Raw genomic sequence first — 16,379 nt, forward strand, 5'->3', positions numbered from 1 at the left:
AGCAGTGCTTAGTGTGTCAGGTGTCTAGAGCTCACAACCCCTAAACTATGACCAACCACTTCTGAGCTGAACACATGTTGTACAAAAGTCTACATTTAAAAATATACATTATTTACCTCCAGGAAAGACTGGATTGCAGTTTCTCAAAACAAGAATCAGAAAAAACACAGTCTCCCTTCAACAGCTCCCCGAGCTAAAATACACCTTTCTAGGATGAAAGGACAGCGCACTCACCACTGCCCAGTGTCTCTTTTTCCTGCTCCTTTTTTCTCTGTGAAGGAAAGCAGCTCTGAAGACACTCCTTCCCCTTGCACATATGCTCTTGCCAGTTCAGGAGAGGGGCAGGGGAACAGGGCTGCAGGGGAACTGCTGGGCTGAATGCCTGAGTTCAGAGTGTTAACTGGCCAGAGAATCCTATTACGTGATAGGTAGCAAGCCAGGGACTAATTTATGGAAATTTTGACCTTTGGTCTCCTTTGACATTTTCAGATCAGCCGTAGCCTGTGTGAGACATTAGAGCCCTTACAGTAAGGGGCTCTAAATCAGCCTGTGCAGCTGCTGGAGCCGGCGAGCGGGTCAGAGGTAAAAATTCACTGAGGTCTGTGTGTGGGCTGCTCGGTGCCTGTTTGACATTTACAAATCAGTGACATTCCTCTGCACAGCTCAGTGCATACAAATCACTTCAGTCACTCCGAGGAGGGCCCCTCATTTCAGTCAAAGGTGGATTTGGGCATCCTTGGCCTTTCCTTTTGACTTGAGCAAGGCTATGTCTAAACATATCCAGCTTTACCACCCTACAGTATGACCTGCTCCCTCAGGAGGATGGAGTGTGGGCACTTTCACATTCAACCCAACCTCCCAGGACTTTGTGCCATTTTCACGGCTCGGGTGTGAAGCCTTCACCACTAGGTGCACTACCAGACCCCTCAAATTTTCCCCAGTTGCCACAACAAACGTTGTGTTTGTCGGTTTTGTAGCACAAACAGACACAGTCTCATTCCACTGGGTGCTGGGCCAACAACTCAGACCAAGAGGAGGTGGCCAGTTGGATTGCAACAGTTTCCCATGGAAACCTATTTGCCATGAATAAAGCTCCACCAGGCTGAGCTGTATGAGTGGGCTTGCCCCAGATTTCTCACAGTCTAGACTCTATGTAGAGAGAAAACATGATGAGAAAAACACAACCAAGGCTGTGGACAAGGTAACATTAGCATCAGCCAGTTATTGTGCAATAAATGACCATATTGGCTTCAGCCAGCCTGACCTGTTTAACCGCTGCTGCTTCCCCGAACCCTGAGGGTTGATATGGACTCCACATTCCCCTCAGTGCTGGCAGTGCCTCTGGCACATGATGCTCCTCCTGGCTAGAGGCTGTGCTGGGATTTGGGATGCCCTCCCATGGCGTTTATGGTTGTCGTGAACACACGATGGCTGGGATGGGGAGGCCATGTCCTTGGTAGCAGACTAAGCAGCTGTGGAGCCGAAGGAAGAGGTGTGAGGGTGCAGGAGGAGGCACGAAGGCCACCATGAGGGTATGGTGGCACAGGGACCAAGATTGCCACGGTGACCCCGCTGCCTTGGTGAAGCCACCCTTCGCCACCTCAAAGCAAAGAGAGACGATGGTTCTTGAGAGTCTCTTCCCTGGTGCCCACATGCCACTGAAGGGAAAAGCTACTTTGGGGATGTGGGGGTGAAAGAAGGACGAAAATCAGAACTGAGGGGAAAATCAGACATAAGTGAGCGAAAACTGACAGCAGTGAGGGAATGAGCGGGAGGGAAGCCGCAGCCCAGGATAGGTTGGGATAGGTAGGTGGGTGAGTGAGGAAGTCCTTCTCCCGACGCCGGGAGGGACGGGACGGGCGGCGGCGCCGAACGCGCTCCGCGCCTGGGAAAGCGCCCGAGACCGTGTGGCCGGGGCAGAGCTGGGGGGCCGGGGGAAGGGGAGGGCGCTCCCCGGCTCCCTCCCACCCTCTCCGGATAAATGGGCCGCCGGGAGGCGGCGGGCGGGCGGTGCAGCGTGTGGAGGAGCGCGGCGTGTCCCCATCCCGTCCGGTCCCCGTCCCGTCCCCCGTCCCGCCCAGCGCTCCCTGCCGGCGGGGCCGCCCCGCGCACACGGCCGCGTCCCCGCGGGGCTGGGCGGGGGGATCGGACTTCGCCTTCCCTTCCCGGGAACGCCTGACGGGCGGGCAGGGCCGGGGCCGGTGGAGGGGAGGCGGCCGGAGCACCCCGGTCCGGCCGATGCTGGCGCTGCCCCGCGCAGCACCGGGTTCCAGCGGGCTGGTGGCGGCGGTGGGGACTCAGGGGGGGCCCCCCGGCGTCCCTTCCCCTTCCCTCCCTCCGCGGCGGGCGGCCCTGGAGGATTTTCTCCCGCCGCGGCCCCCTCGCTGCCCCCCAGACATGGTAGGTCACCTCCAGCTGCAAGGGATGGACGAGAGCCTGAAGGAGAAGAGCCGGGAAGGCTTGCTGGACAGCCCGGACTCGGGGCTGCCCCCCAGCCCCAGCCCCCCCTTCTACTCGCTGTCGCCCGGTGAGGGCCGGGCAGGGGGCAGCGGCGGTGCGGACCCCCCGGCCCCGGGGCACCGGCGAGAGGCCAAGGACGGCAGAGTGGTAAGAGCCAGACCGGGGCGCCGGGCTCTGTCCTCTCCGGGCCCCGGGGGGGAAAGGCTGGCAGAGCCCCGGCGCGGGGGACAGGCAGGAGGGCTCCTGTGACCGCTGCAGTCCGGTGTTGGCACCGCCGCTGCTGTGCCAGGCGAGGCTTGGCCCAATGCCAGGCGGGGTTTTCAGAGACGCTCACAAGAGTGTTGGCAGTTTGGCTGGGCAAACTCCTAATAACGGTGTGGGAGCGAAACCCAGGTCTGAAGCAGGCTCCTCTGCCTTACCTTCGGAACAGACAAGTGTAATTGCTCCTCAGTGACACTGTGCTGCTGCCTGTTAGGTGCAGGTTGGAGCTGCATCCATCCGGACCGAGGCAGGGGCGTCTGGCTCCCAGCCATCCTGGCATCCCTCATCTGTTTTGTGAGGAGCGCGTAGCCTCCTTTGCCGGAGCCCTGGCTGAAAGAAAGACAGAACAGCCTGTTAGCTGGGGCAGGGTATGGATGAGTATCCAGGGAGTTGGGACAGGGGCTGGGGCAGGCCGTGTCTGCCGCCCTTTGCTGGAGCAGGGCTTTTTGGAGTGAAGGGTTCGCGTTCTGACGGCCGAGCGGAGCGGGAGTAGTGGTTTGTAAGCTCAGCTGGCAGAGCACAGCAAATTTCAGTCAGCCTGATGCAGTGCCAGCGAAGTGGTTCACTGTGAGCTACGATTTGGGTAGATTTATTATGACTATTATTCTCTTTTATTTGTTTATTTCTATCCCTGGGCTATAAAAACTGTTTTTAAAACACAAAGTTCAGAGTATAAGCAATGGTGGTGGTGGTTTTTAAAGGATGATGAAAGTTCTTCCCTAGGGCTCTTTAAAATTTTTTTTAAACATATATAAAAGATGTGTATTCAACACAGTTAATTGGTTTCTATATTGAATAGAAACTGTGGCACAAATCTTTCTGTGAGAAAAATTCATCTACCTATAGATCAGTGACAATTCAAAGACTTCTTCCCCATAGAAACATTTTGCAATGACTTCTCACACGCTCGTGCACTTTCTCAAATTCTAAGGCTATTTTAGCATATCATTGAAAACTACCTTCTACTCCTGAACATGCCAAAGCCTTCCCCATGAACAGTGACTCCTCCTCAACGGACTGCAGTGGGGAGGGTGTGAGGTGTCATTGCAAAAATCAAATCTCAAAACCTACTAACGCCACGGTTCCAAATATGGAGCCTTACCTGCAGATGCCTGGGCGTGTGTGGCATCTTGATGGGACTGTTTATGTACAAAGAGTTACCCACACACCTCTGATTTGGCAGGATCAGGCTGTTGCTAGGTGTCTGTAAAATAAAATGTGGGAGGAAGGTGAATGAAGGCTGCTGGACCAGAAAACAGCTGGGGTGGAGGTGTCTGCAGAGCTCTGTAACAGGGATATGACAGTTTCTGTTCCAGTAGTAGGAGAGTTGGCCACCACTCCACTCAAGAAAGCCCTTAGATATCGAAGATGAAAGAACATGAGAAAATTTATTTCAGCTCATGGGCTGTTAGGACTGAGAGCTTTAGTGCTTGACTCCTACGGGGGAAAAAGTTATTCCTGTGATCTGTGTAAGGCAAAATTAGGTTTTCCAGTTATTCTGATCATAAATCAATATTTTACACATTTCAGAGAAACTCATACTGTAGATGCTTTCAAATTTTGTATCACATTGCCCTGGGCTCCTGCTCTTAGAATACAGGTTCCATACATTGGGGGTATTTTTGTGCTTTTAGGAGGTACAGAAAGTTGCAGGAATCCAAACACTTGGACTGTATTATTTGGAGTGGTGCTGGACTGTGCTCTTTAACTCTGTTTGGTACACTGCAAAATAATGAAGTTAAGTAGGAACTTTCACTCTATTTGATTGTACAGAGAGTTTCACTACTTCTCATTTCCACCCTGCAAATACTGTGCTCGCAGCTGTTGTTAAAGCAGGAAAAATATGAAGAGCATTGCTTGCTTCATACTTCTACATTGCAGTGTCTAATTAGCTTTAATCTTGCTATTTAACAAGGACTTGCAGATCTATGAGCAGTTATGCAATCCATGAATGTGCTTCTGTTTAACTCTACTCCTCTGCAGTTCATCAGAGCATGCAGAATTGGCAAATCAATAATTGCAGCTATTTGCACACCAAGAAATGCTTCTTTAAATTGCCTGTTATATTAGTGTTTGCTTTGCTTACAAACATGACGGGGCCAAGAACGCAGCCTGCACTCTTTGTGTTAGGATACTATAAAACCATACAGAAACTCAGTAACAGCCAAGGTTCCAGCGTGTACAGTAACAATAAATTGCTGTCAGGTGAAGAAAACAACATTCCAGATCCGCGGGAAGTATTTCATACTATTCTTCGCTGCAGAACTATCAAACCACCAGTCTGAGCCCATTTGGTTTGCTTTGCAGTCAGCTATTTTGCTCTCCAACTTCACAAATAGGTTATTACAGAATTTTTCTGCTCATGCAGACTAAAAGGAGATTGCATGCCCTTATCGAGGACTTTCTTGTGTTTAAAAGCTGTCTCTCTCTGCTCTGTGTTATTAACTGTGACTCTGAAAAAGTAAACTCTCTGCTCCTTAATAAGCACAACTTTGTTTCAAAGACAATGCACCATTTATTCACATTTAACCAGCCAATTTGGGAACAGCTTTGGGATCCAAGAAAATATGAAAGGCAATTTAGGGCCAGAGTCATAAATACCACAAGTTCAACACCATTTAGGGACTTTTTTTTTTTTTTTTCATTTTACTTGCAGTGCAGGAGAAATTGGCTTTTATTTCTTCAAATAAAGTCCATATAGGGAATTTGTCAAGTGTTTTGTGCTTAAGTGCGAATATCCTAAGGAAAATAGAAGGTGACTTTTACCTAGTTCTGCCTCTTAAATCTGAAACATGATTAAATTGATTCTTATGACTTGGGTTACTGAATTCTCTAGGCTGTGCCCATAAAGTTGGGCCAAAAGGAACATAAATACAATGAAATAAATCTCTAATAATATGCACAAAGAAGCAGTTGCTGAAAGGGTAGGGAATGAAATGGCATCAAAGGAGCCAGATCTGTTTAGAGCTTTCCCTGTTGTTGTTGCCCTGGGATATAGTTTTAGGCTAAAAGAACTGCTTTTTGGGCTGTATTGAAATAAACGCTTTGCATTCATCAGCACAACTCCTAATGGATATTGAGGGAGATCAGGATCACATTCATCTGCAGAACTATCAATCGTACCTTCTTGAAGCAGCAGACTTTGTGTTCCTTCCCAACAGTGAAGGGAACTATTGTCACTGCAACAAGTTCCTTTTCTTTGAAAGACTTTTAAGTATTTGTGCATTCAACTGACTGAGCACTGACTTCTGTGGGACTGTTACCTAGTGAATCAGCTGCAGGGATGTAGGAAATTTCTACTTACATTCAGGAGCTTGTTGGACAACAGTGTGGTGCCAGAATCAATCTCGTGTGGTGGGAGGAGTATCCAGCTTCATCTCAAGCATGGAGGAGACCCTGCCCCTTGGCACAGCCTTCGTAGGCACGGTCCCAACAACGGGGTCCTTGTCGGCGTGTGTGCCAACCCTGTTGGATTTATGGCTGATATTAAAAAAAAACCAACAAACCCAGAACGTCTCCTCCTAACATCCTAACTAACAGAGCCCTTGGGCCACAGAGCCAGCATCTTGTCCTGCACTGAAAGTGCCCTGGGAAGAACAGAGGGCTGTCCTGTAGGGGCTGGGTGGGGAACATGGCCATCGAAGGATTTCCAGGCAATATGTAACTTCCAGACCTGCCAGCACCTGCAGAGAAAGCACACCTGAGCACCCCAACCTGAGCCAGCTTGCAGCCTGCACATGGGGCAGATGATGTGATTCTCCAAGGGCACGTGGGTCCCAGCAGCTCTGGGGAAAGCCCCAGGCTTGTGTGGGGAGCAAAGCACCCTTCTGGCACTGCAGCAGGGCTTGCCTCAGGGGTTGGCGTTGGCAGCCTGGCATCCTGACCCACTTCTGAACCACTCCCACAGGGCTGGATCCTGCAGGAATTTCCCTGGCAGGGGTTGCTGGTGGTTTCAGTTCCATACCTGTGGCCTCTGCCTGGCAAGGGCTAACCCCATCTGCATCCGTCCCTGTCCCTCAGCTCCATCCAGTTCTGGACATGCACCCACTCCTCTTCCTCCTTGGTTCAATGCCAGCTGCAAAGGAGAGGAATGGCTCTGGGCCTCACCTGATCTGCAGACTGTGACAGATGTCCCTTCTGGGCAGATCAGGGAAGCGGGCATCAGGATCTCATCATCTGCTCTGAAAAATGCAGCTGTGATGGCAGACATCTAGGGTGATGTCTTCTAGCTGTTGAATTTCCATTGCGTCCCTGCGTAACCCTGTGGACAGTAAGCAAGGCAGCACACATTTCCCACTTGAAATAAAAGAGGGAGATAAGCAGGAAAGATGTAATTCTTTGAAATAATAAAGCCCTGCTTTCTACCTGAGGTTTGCATTTACTGTTATCACCTCCCAATATAATCTCATCCGGCTCTAGTATAAATTACTCGTAATGTGCAATATGTGTAGATATTGGGAAAATAAATGGTCTGTTAAACAAATATTGCTTATCTTCCAGAGCGGAGAATGTAGATGTGCATCAAATAACTCAGCCAGATCTTTCATTATAGCTGTAAATAACAGCTGAGTAAAGTGACATTTTCATGGACCTGACATGTTACCATAGTGGGAAAATGTGGTGAGAGATTTGCTTATGCCCTGGCTAACTTAGGAGCTGGGAATTTGGGAAGCTGTATCCTGTTTGTAGCCCTGACACTCGGAAAGCCGTTTCCCCTTACAGTCCCTAGAGATCCAATGCCACATCTTAGTGCCTTCCACATAATGACCGTAGCAAAAGGAGTCGGTCAGTTCTGGTTCTCCGTGCTCTCTGGGGAAACGCTTTGGAGGTTTATGTATTTCAAATCACATCATTTTCATTTCCTTTTTGTTGCTTTGCTGCCTGGAATTTGAAAGCTAAAGAACAGTCAGTGCTGTCGTTTAGCTGTAGGTTGAATTCTGTTCAGCAACCAATTTTATCTGTGTTTATCTATCTGCTACTTGCAGGAAGCAGAGTTTAGCTGCCCAGGCCGTTACATGCCTGAAAGGCATCAGAGGGAACAGGCAGAGGGAAAAATGCAGCCCAACAAGAAAGCACTTCAACTTTTTAATAATACTGTAACTCTTTGCTGGTTGAAACAAATTATGTGCTGGAAAGCAAATAAAAATAATAACATATTTACTGCTTGTACTGCATAGTCACCTTGGATCTGTTTTGAGGGCATAACGTGTACACATGGGGGTCACTGTTTGATTTCTCCAGTACCCTTCCTTTCCTCTCCTCAACCTTCCTGGACTACCGGGCTACCTCCTGTCCCTGCATGTCCCTGCACAACCTGACAGGGTTGTGGTGGCTTTTGCAGAGCTGTGTCTGGTGAGTACCAGCACAGCTCCAGTTACTGGGGACAGATGAATCAGGTCTCCAGTGCAGTGTTCCAGGACAGCAGCCCTTGGATAGACACACCTCGGCTGTGCATCCCTGGTGGACAGCCTGGTCTAAAGTGATGTGGGCTTCTCCTCCTCACCATCAGTGACCTCCAGTAGTGGCAGCAAGCTCTGCTCCCTGCCAGCCCATCTGTGGTGCTGGGCAATACAGAAACCCACCTTATTTGTGAAGTGTCTGGAGATCGCTGAGTGATTGCTACAAACGAGCCAGGGATCATCATTTTTGCAAGGGAGCTCAGCAGTCCAGTGCTCCTCTTCTTTCAACCATTCCTATGCAGAAGAAGAAAGAATTGAGTCAATATTTTTTTGACAGGCAGAACATTTTTGGTTTGTTTTTGCCTTAAAACAGGTTGGAGGGAACTGGTGTCGAAGTCTTGCCAAAAAGCCAGCTTTTGACACGTGCCAAGCATATAAAATTTCAGCCCCAAAGACAAATCTTCTGGAAAGCTCATGTCCCCTGTTCCTTGCTTTCCAACTCCAGGTGAGGTGCAGGAGCCGACATTTCAGAACATCACTGGAGGGGAAACAAAATGTCACCTGAAGTGCCTTTCAGTCCCTGCTGCGTAAAACCTGTGCTTACTGTTTAGTGACCCCTTCATGCTGTGCAAGCAAATCAGTTGCTGTTTGTTGAGCACCCTGCAGCGTCCTACAGATGATCTCTATTTTTAGGCCATGCCTTGTAAGTTATTTACATCTTCCATGTGCAGACATCCAGGTCACTTCAAGGTTTCTGACCTGCAGCAGCTCACAGTACTACTCATGGAAGATAAGTGTGAGTCTGTAATGGTATTGACGGGCAGTAGAAGTTCAGGCTTTGGTTTGCCAACGTCCACAGTGTGCCAGCTAAGCCACAGCAAGGACCTCGCCTCCTGCATCCTGGGGATGTTTAGAGCACACTTAGTGTCAGCATTTGTTAGCGAGAAGTGTGAAGACTTGTTTGCCTGGGAGCACTGAAAGGGCTTCTTTGGAAATGCTTCTTTAGAGGAGGGATGCAAATCCCCAGCCTGGCTTCCTTTGCCAGTTCAAGCACTTTGCACCTCTCTGCAGGTGAGCCCCCAAAGGGCAGCCTGCCTGCTGCTCACAAAGCCCATGAGTGCATGTCCACACGGTGTTTGACTCCTGCACCCCAGTGAACCTCTCCTCGTGTACAAGATGTCTTTAGAAAGAGCTCTGGCCATGTCCAGACTGTTGAAACCTGGATATCTGCACCCTTGTGAATTGAGGCTTGCCTGATGTAAACAATTCACATTTCAGAAGCAAAGAGCTTTATTTACAACCAGAAAGGCTCCCCTTGCCCTCCCCTGTGTTGAAAGCAATCCAGGAGTGAACTTTGCCTTTTGGGCAGTGTTTGGTAGAAAGGGTAAACATATATATATGTATCTACATTTTTTTGCCTTAGCCTGAGGTGGAAAGTCCAAGCCACTAGAGAAAACCAGACCTCACCTGGTGGGAGCTGATGCTTTTGAGTGAACCCAGCAGGGCTTTGCCAGTTAACACCAGCTTGGGGCACACTCTGCTGAGCATTTGGGGACCTCCACAGTGTACAGGGCAGGACACAGGCTGCAGAGCTCTCCCAGTGCTCCCAGTAGAACCAGGTCACAGCTCCAGTGTTGTCTCTTGTGCCACCCAACCCCTGCTGGGGAAGGCCTGGGATGAGCAAGCCAATACAAGAGCTGTATCCTCAGCTACTGTCAGTGGATTCTGTGAGTCCTGAGATGATCTTGCTGACTTACACGGGTGAAATGTGGCTGTGATTGTAGCACATATGGCCTCTGCATGGCGGAAAGTAGAAAACTCCATGAGCTTTTCAGCCATCTAGAGACCCTGCACAGAGGCTGCCAGGCATCTCCTTTAAAGAAAACCCGTGTCCCTGTGTGTCATAAATATCTGCTGACAGAGAAGTAGTGGCAGGGACTGAAATGTGCAATGACATTTTTCCAGGAAGGCAGGATTAGGCTTAATTAGCTGCTGGGCTTAGTCCAGGCACCAGACACAGGATCTCTGTATGTGGGAACTGATGTTTAGGAGCACTTTCAGTATAGAGAACTGGGATTACTCATTTTTGTGGTGGGCAGAGGAGCTTAGGCTGGACTGTGACAATTTGTCATAGTAGTAACTTCAGGGTGCAGTTAGTCTTAAAAATCCAGGTTTTGGTGTCATGAATTGGAGCAGCTCCATTCATTATAAACTCCTGGCTTGAAACTGGTTTCCTGCATTGCTGAGGCCACAAGGTGCCTCAGTGTCTCACCCCACCCTCAGCTGTGCATGGTTAACTAGAATATCCCTTGGAGCAGGAGAGCCATTTTTGGCACAGAGATTTCAGCAATAGCAAGTCTCCCGCTTCCTTTGCTGGATCAGTTTAAGATAGATATATATATATATATACACACACACACATATAATGTGTACATATACACACACACATATATATATACATATAAATATAAATACACATCTCACTTAAGTAGACCTATATTCTTTAAATCAGCAGACTTAAGCCCTGTGTCTGTTTTAGGTCAGACGTGGAGCACTTCTCCATGCTGGTGCACTTGGAGTGTTTGTAAACTTGTTAATTCATAATAGTAAAGGTAATACCAGGGCTAAAGAAAACCCCCAAACAATTGCAATTCCTATAAGAAACAAGAAAGGAAGAAGAAAAATAAGGGCTGAATTTCAACAAACAGATACTACAGCATGGAGTGCCAGAGATCTGGGCAGAGTCACATACCTGGGAGGTGTTGGTAGGTGAGGGCAGTCCGCAGTGTCACATCAGCCTGCTCAGCTGCCAGCCACAGCACGTTGGGAACCTCATCTGCTGTGCTCCAACACTTGCTGTGCTCTCCTCCCTGCAGATGCCTTACCTGCTCCTGAACCCGTCCATGCCAGAGATAAGGCCTCGAATGCACCCTGTGTTTTTTGGAGAAAGCATTGAGGTCAGCCCCGAGCCCGTGCAGGAAATCAGGTACAGATGGGATTGGGTGGGTAGGTGGGGATTTCTGTGTTTTTCCTGGTGCTTTTCCTTCTGCCAAAATTAAAATGTGTTTACAAATGGGAGTCATGGTTATTTTGATGGGAAGGGAGGGACAGGTTTGTAAGAGTAAAGCCTGAATGAAAGACAGTAACAGCAGCAGAGGTGGAGGGGAGGAGGCAAGAACTGGAGGGAGGTTTTAACAGAAGGCAGCTTTCCTTCCAAGGCCAGTTCACATCTAGGGCTGTGAGACAAAACCATTAACATCTGTGGGCTTGATAGCTCCACTAACTAATCTGATGGTCTTCATACTGTTCCCAGATGACTTGTATCTTGAGAAGAAGCAACACCCTTATAATTGGCACCTGTTTTTGTTAGCCCTTGCAGCAGAGAAAGGAACATTAGACCAGCCCATAGAGACTGAATGAGCTCCTCCTAGTGAGGAGATGGTCCCTCAAGGCGGTGATGGAGATGTTTTGCCCTCCTGTGGGGCTGGTGGATAAACGTTGGTCTCTGCTCTTCTTTTCCTCTTTTGCTGGTGTGGAATGTACTCCGAAAACAGCCTGGAGCAGTTACACACAGCTTGGGGCAGGGACAGTGGGAGGACTGTAAAGCAAATTCCCACCTCCCTCAACCTATGCAACGTCTCTCTGGAAACGTACCCCAGTAAATCTCTGCTGGCTGAGGAACTGCCAGCGGGCATGTTTTTATGGTGATTACATCTGAGTCGTGTTTTATGTGTGCTGAATGACTTGCTTACACCCTGGCTGTGCAAAATACATTACAGCAGCTCAGATTACACTCGGTGCACAATCAGTCAGCCCCCCTCCGGGTGGAGGTAATGACGAGCACACACCCAGCTTTTAATCTTTTTTACGTGGAGCTGCACATTCCTTGGCTGCTGATTGCTAGAGGAGCGTTTGGGGAGCAGGGAAAACCAGTGAAAGTCCTGCTGTTCCTCGTGGCTAGGAATTCTAGGGAAAGCCCTTTACGTGGCCCGCTGTCCCTACGTCCCTTGTGGATGCCTGCAGAAAACAGGCAGGGCAGGGACATCCCAGCTTTTGTGGGTTCTTCCTGTGGCTATTCAGGTGGTCACTTTGAGACCAGTGGCATGGGTATTGGGCAGCCACAGCCTGCATTTATGCTGTTGCTTTACCTACCCTTTCACCATTGCTTGGATTTTCTGTAGGCTCCAGCAAGCAACCTCACCCCTCATCTCACAGCAGGCTGATTTTAGCTAGCTTGGGCATCTTTGTGCTCTGATGGTGAGGCACTATAAAGAAAAAAGACAAACATGCAGCCTTGACAGCTCAACAAGTCCATTACAGGGTGTTTGCCTCCAGTGTAGCTCTCAGGGCTGACCTGAGGTCCCAGTGGAACCTGTGGAGGAAACCAGAGGAAGAAGTGGGTGGCTTGGAGCCTGTGCACCAAGGTGTTTTCTGCCCTGGCAGGACCGTGGTCCCCTGTGCGCATGCACTGCAGAAATGCTGAGATGGATTCACAGCAAGGTGTGGTTCCACCAAGGTTCACCAGAAGGACAGAGTCCTCTTTTGTCCCTTGCTTTGGGTTGTAGAGTTGGCATCAGCCCCAGTGTCTGTGCAGTAAGAGATCATAAACATTGCCAACTTCAAAGGGTTAGAGAAGAGCCCTGCCTGTCTTACCTCCTTTGCTGCGTGGGCTGTGTTCCTGATACCTTGCTGTCCTCCGTAGGTGCAATTCCGAGGTGAAGTACGACTCCGAGAAGCATTACCGGGACGACATTTTCTACGGCCCCATCCCCACCGTCACCACCTACAGCGAGACGATCATCGCTGCTCCCAACTGCACCTGGCGGAACTACAAGTCCCAGCTGATCTTCGAGCCCCGCCAGAAGCCGCTGAGGTTTCAGAGCACGACCATCATCTTCCCCAAGCGCGCCAAGAACATTTACCGGACCACCCTCAACTACAGCTTGGGTTGTGCCAAGCGTTGGTTCGCTTCCAGCGTGCAGCTGGAGCTCTGCGAGGAAAGCAGCCCGTGCGCCGTCTACAGCGAGACCCTCTGACCCGCCCCGGCAACCGCGCGACCGCTGGGAGGCCGCAGCCCTCGCTGGGTCCCTGGCTGGGCCTTCGTGGATGGCGACGGAACATCAGTGCCTGGGGAACACCTCGTCGTGGGTGAGGCTGAACTGGCTGGGGGGAGGAGGCTTGCAGGGCACAGGATGGTTTCGATCAGTGAGAGGGGCTGGCTGGTATTTTGCGACATTCCTGACGTTCGCGATCTGGATTTCGGTGTTTTTTTGGTTTTCGTTTTGTTTTGTTTTTTTTTTCCCGAGCATATCTATTTTTGACTTGTGTTTAGATGAAATCAAGATGACCAAGGACCCTGTTACCCGTAGCAGGGCCCAGTGAGCTCTGTAGGTCTCGTCTAGCACATAGATGAGAGTCACTGTAACATTCTGAGCTATTTTGATCTCTGCAAAGGGAAGACCAACTGCGGAGTCAGCGTCTGGTGAGCCCGGCATACACCAGGCCAGGTCTCAGAGCTGGAGTGCAGAGGAGGCTGTTATTAATACACCACAGCTTGCTCCAGCAGCTCATCCGAGAGGGAGCTGCAGTGTTACACCACTGCAGTCACCTCAGCCCTAACTTCCTGGGAGGAGTGGGCACTGTCACCCCAAGAAAAAGGAGAAAAACAGGCGCCCGGTGCTCTTGTGGGCAGCTTGGAGGTTTGTGTGCCATGGCAAGGCACAGCACAGCCAGGGGCGGGAGAAAGGCCTGCCCTGACCCAGCCACGTCTTCTGTGAGCTCAGTCAAGAGTAAGCAGCAGAAATCGAGGGAGCTGAATAGCTGAAGGGCTGGTTTCTAAAACTGAGCAAGTGATTTGGGAGCCCTTTTTCAGAAGTTTTGTCAGACCAAGTGTGCTGTGCTGTTCACTGCCTCAACACCCAGTTTACAGGGATCTTTAAGCACTTGCAACCCTTCTGAGTTTTGGGGAATGGCACTATTGCAGGGAAGAGCATAGGGCAGGAAGATGCTCTCTGGCTTCCAAGAAGCCCAGGGCAGGGTTAACTCACCCTCTCCGTAGTTTCCATACTTGTGGCATAGACAGCTTTGCTGACTGTGGAAGAGCAGCCAAACTTTCTGTGTAGAGCTTGAAGAGCCCAAATCAGTCCAGGTTTTTCTAAATCATCCAGGCTGTAGCAATTCAATAGGTAGTTCACAAACAGCTGAGCTGTCTCTGCAAAAAGGACCAAGAGGCACTGAGTGAGCAGGAGTCAGTACAGCCATCCTGAGGTAAACCATTCCCCACTCACGAATCCCATTTCCTGGTATCCCTTCACTTTGCTAGCTTGCTGAAAATCTGCGAGAGCCTGGATTCCCACAAACATATAACTTTCGAAAATAGCACGGAATTGTCTCCAAAAATCCTACCAAGAATTCTTGCATGCTGCTCAGACTTAGAAAATAACCACACAGCTCCGGAAATTAATTTCCAGCTTTCCCTCTTCTAAACTTTCCATTTTGTTCCTGACTTGCTGTGAGCCTGATGGAGTTATTTCAGAACACAGCTGAGCAGCCAAGTCAGAAAGCCTATTAACAATGTCAACAAGACGTAGCTGATTGCCCAGAACAGTTGACGCACAAACCCACAGAGATTAAAATTAAAAAAAAGTCTGAAAAACTTGAAAAAATAATAAAAGTAAATAGTGACTTATAAAGATACTCTTTCCATAAGCTTCAAAAAGCAACTGGTAAATGTGACCAGAACTGTGACCTTTATGAAACAGAGTTCTCTTGTTTAAAGTGAAGCACAGTTTTTCCACCAGAGGTAAATATAAAGTCTTTATATGCAAACTTAAATCCTGACAGCTGAAGCATCATTAGTACTGAAGGATGTGTGTTATGGCAGTGATGAACTCTTCTTCTCTAGCTGGGAGTTAGCACTTGGTAGGGAGAAACCTCTCAAAGGATTTCCAAGGCTTCCACCTACTGTTGAATTCTTTACAGCAACACAAACAAGGATTATATTTGTTATTGGTCAGGCTTTGCTGTCACTGACTGTCAGCATCAAAGCCTGGAAAAGCAACATCTGCCTCTGAAGGGATTATTATGCCTGAAGCAACCCTTCTCCCCAAGGCACCAGCAAACGTGGAGCTGGCTTAGGCAGCAGGGAGGTGATGTGAGGATGAACGTGGTCCCAGTCCCAGAGCAGTTAAGTTGGTGATGCACTTACTTGCTAGTTCATCTTGAGGTCTGTCCTGTTCTCCAAGTGTTGCTGAACAATCCTTGGGACCGGGGGAAATACCCACCTGCCCTCCTGGACACACAAGAAGGCTCTGGAGGGCTCATTCCACGCATCCAAGAGAGTCTGTACAAAGAGGTGCAGATTTCCAAGTTGAGCAACACTGTAATCCAGGTTCAAAAGCAGGGCCAGCACTCACACCCAGGAGATCCCTGCATGATGACAGATTAGATTGGAGGCACCTCCACGGAGCAAGCATGGAGACAGGGTGGCCTCAGAGCCAAAGGGATGCCAGAGACTCCCTGTTCTGACTGTACATCAGGCCTTGCTCCTGTTAACAGTTGGATTATTCCCTTGCTTCAAGCACAGTGCTGCAGTTTTTGATCACACTGGTCTTTGAGCAGGATAGGCTTTCCCCAGAAAAAAGTCTCTTTTATCATGACTGGCTGCAGGCCTCTGCCAGCCTTCTCCACTGCTAGTTCTGCTTCCTAAATATTGGCCGCAACAGTAAAAGAAGAATTCAAGGAAAGCCAAAAAACTAGTGTGCAAATATAAATCCAGCAGAGAGACCTGAACCTCAGCCTGGACTTGCACCACACAAGGGACAGGGGCTGCTGAGGCAAAGTCTCACAGGTGGATGTGACCCCCAGGAGGGTGCAGTGGAAAGCTGCATCCTTGGCACTGGAGGGTCCCACACGCCCAGGCCAGGCCTCTTTGAAGCTTCACGCTTTGTTTTCTCTGCAAACAGACTAGAAATGACCTAACGTGCTCCTGCTCCTTTTGAGTTTAAGCAGCTTTTGTGGTCTTGCCATGTTAGGGGAAAAAAAGAGGCAGAGAGCAGGGTGGGTTTCTAGGCTGCTGAACACATTTTGAGCTGTGTGGCCACAGTGGCTCTGGTGGGGCTACAACCCTGGACCACGTCCAAACTGGGGCATTGCCTGAGATCTGTAGAAATTTTTGAAAAATACCTTCTTACGTGGTGTCTCCTGCGGGCCCATCACAAGCTGCTTTTCTTCTCAGCAAAAGCTGGCGCTGGAAATGGG

At 49.5% G+C, this 16,379-nt stretch overlaps 1 protein-coding gene across 1 annotated transcript; it reads left to right on the forward strand.

Moving 5' to 3' along the window:
- The first annotated feature begins 2,238 nt into the window (after positions 1–2,238).
- On the forward strand, positions 2,239–14,951 carry RFLNA (refilin A). Its single transcript, XM_050318229.1, has 3 exons — positions 2,239–2,607; positions 10,997–11,106; positions 12,823–14,951. Exons 1-3 carry the CDS (start codon positions 2,239–2,241, stop codon positions 13,154–13,156), a joined length of 813 nt encoding a protein of 270 aa, XP_050174186.1. The 3' UTR covers positions 13,157–14,951.
- Positions 14,952–16,379: the final 1,428 nt, after the last annotated feature.

This window comes from Myiozetetes cayanensis, unplaced genomic scaffold (genome assembly GCF_022539395.1).
Source record: "Myiozetetes cayanensis isolate MyiCay16 unplaced genomic scaffold, myiCay2020 scf21, whole genome shotgun sequence".
Lineage (NCBI taxonomy): Eukaryota > Metazoa > Chordata > Aves > Passeriformes > Tyrannidae > Myiozetetes > Myiozetetes cayanensis.

Excerpts from the sequence above, each read along its gene's own strand:
- RFLNA (XM_050318229.1), top strand. The coding sequence starts at position 2,239 with ATGCTGGCGCTGCCCCGCGCAGCACCGGGTTCCAGCGGGCTGGTGGCG. Across the intron at positions 2,608-10,996 it reads AGGCCAAGGACGGCAGAGTG|ATGCCTTACCTGCTCCTGAA; the intron begins GTAAGAGCCAGA and ends TCCTCCCTGCAG. Across the intron at positions 11,107-12,822 it reads GAGCCCGTGCAGGAAATCAG|GTGCAATTCCGAGGTGAAGT; the intron begins GTACAGATGGGA and ends TGTCCTCCGTAG.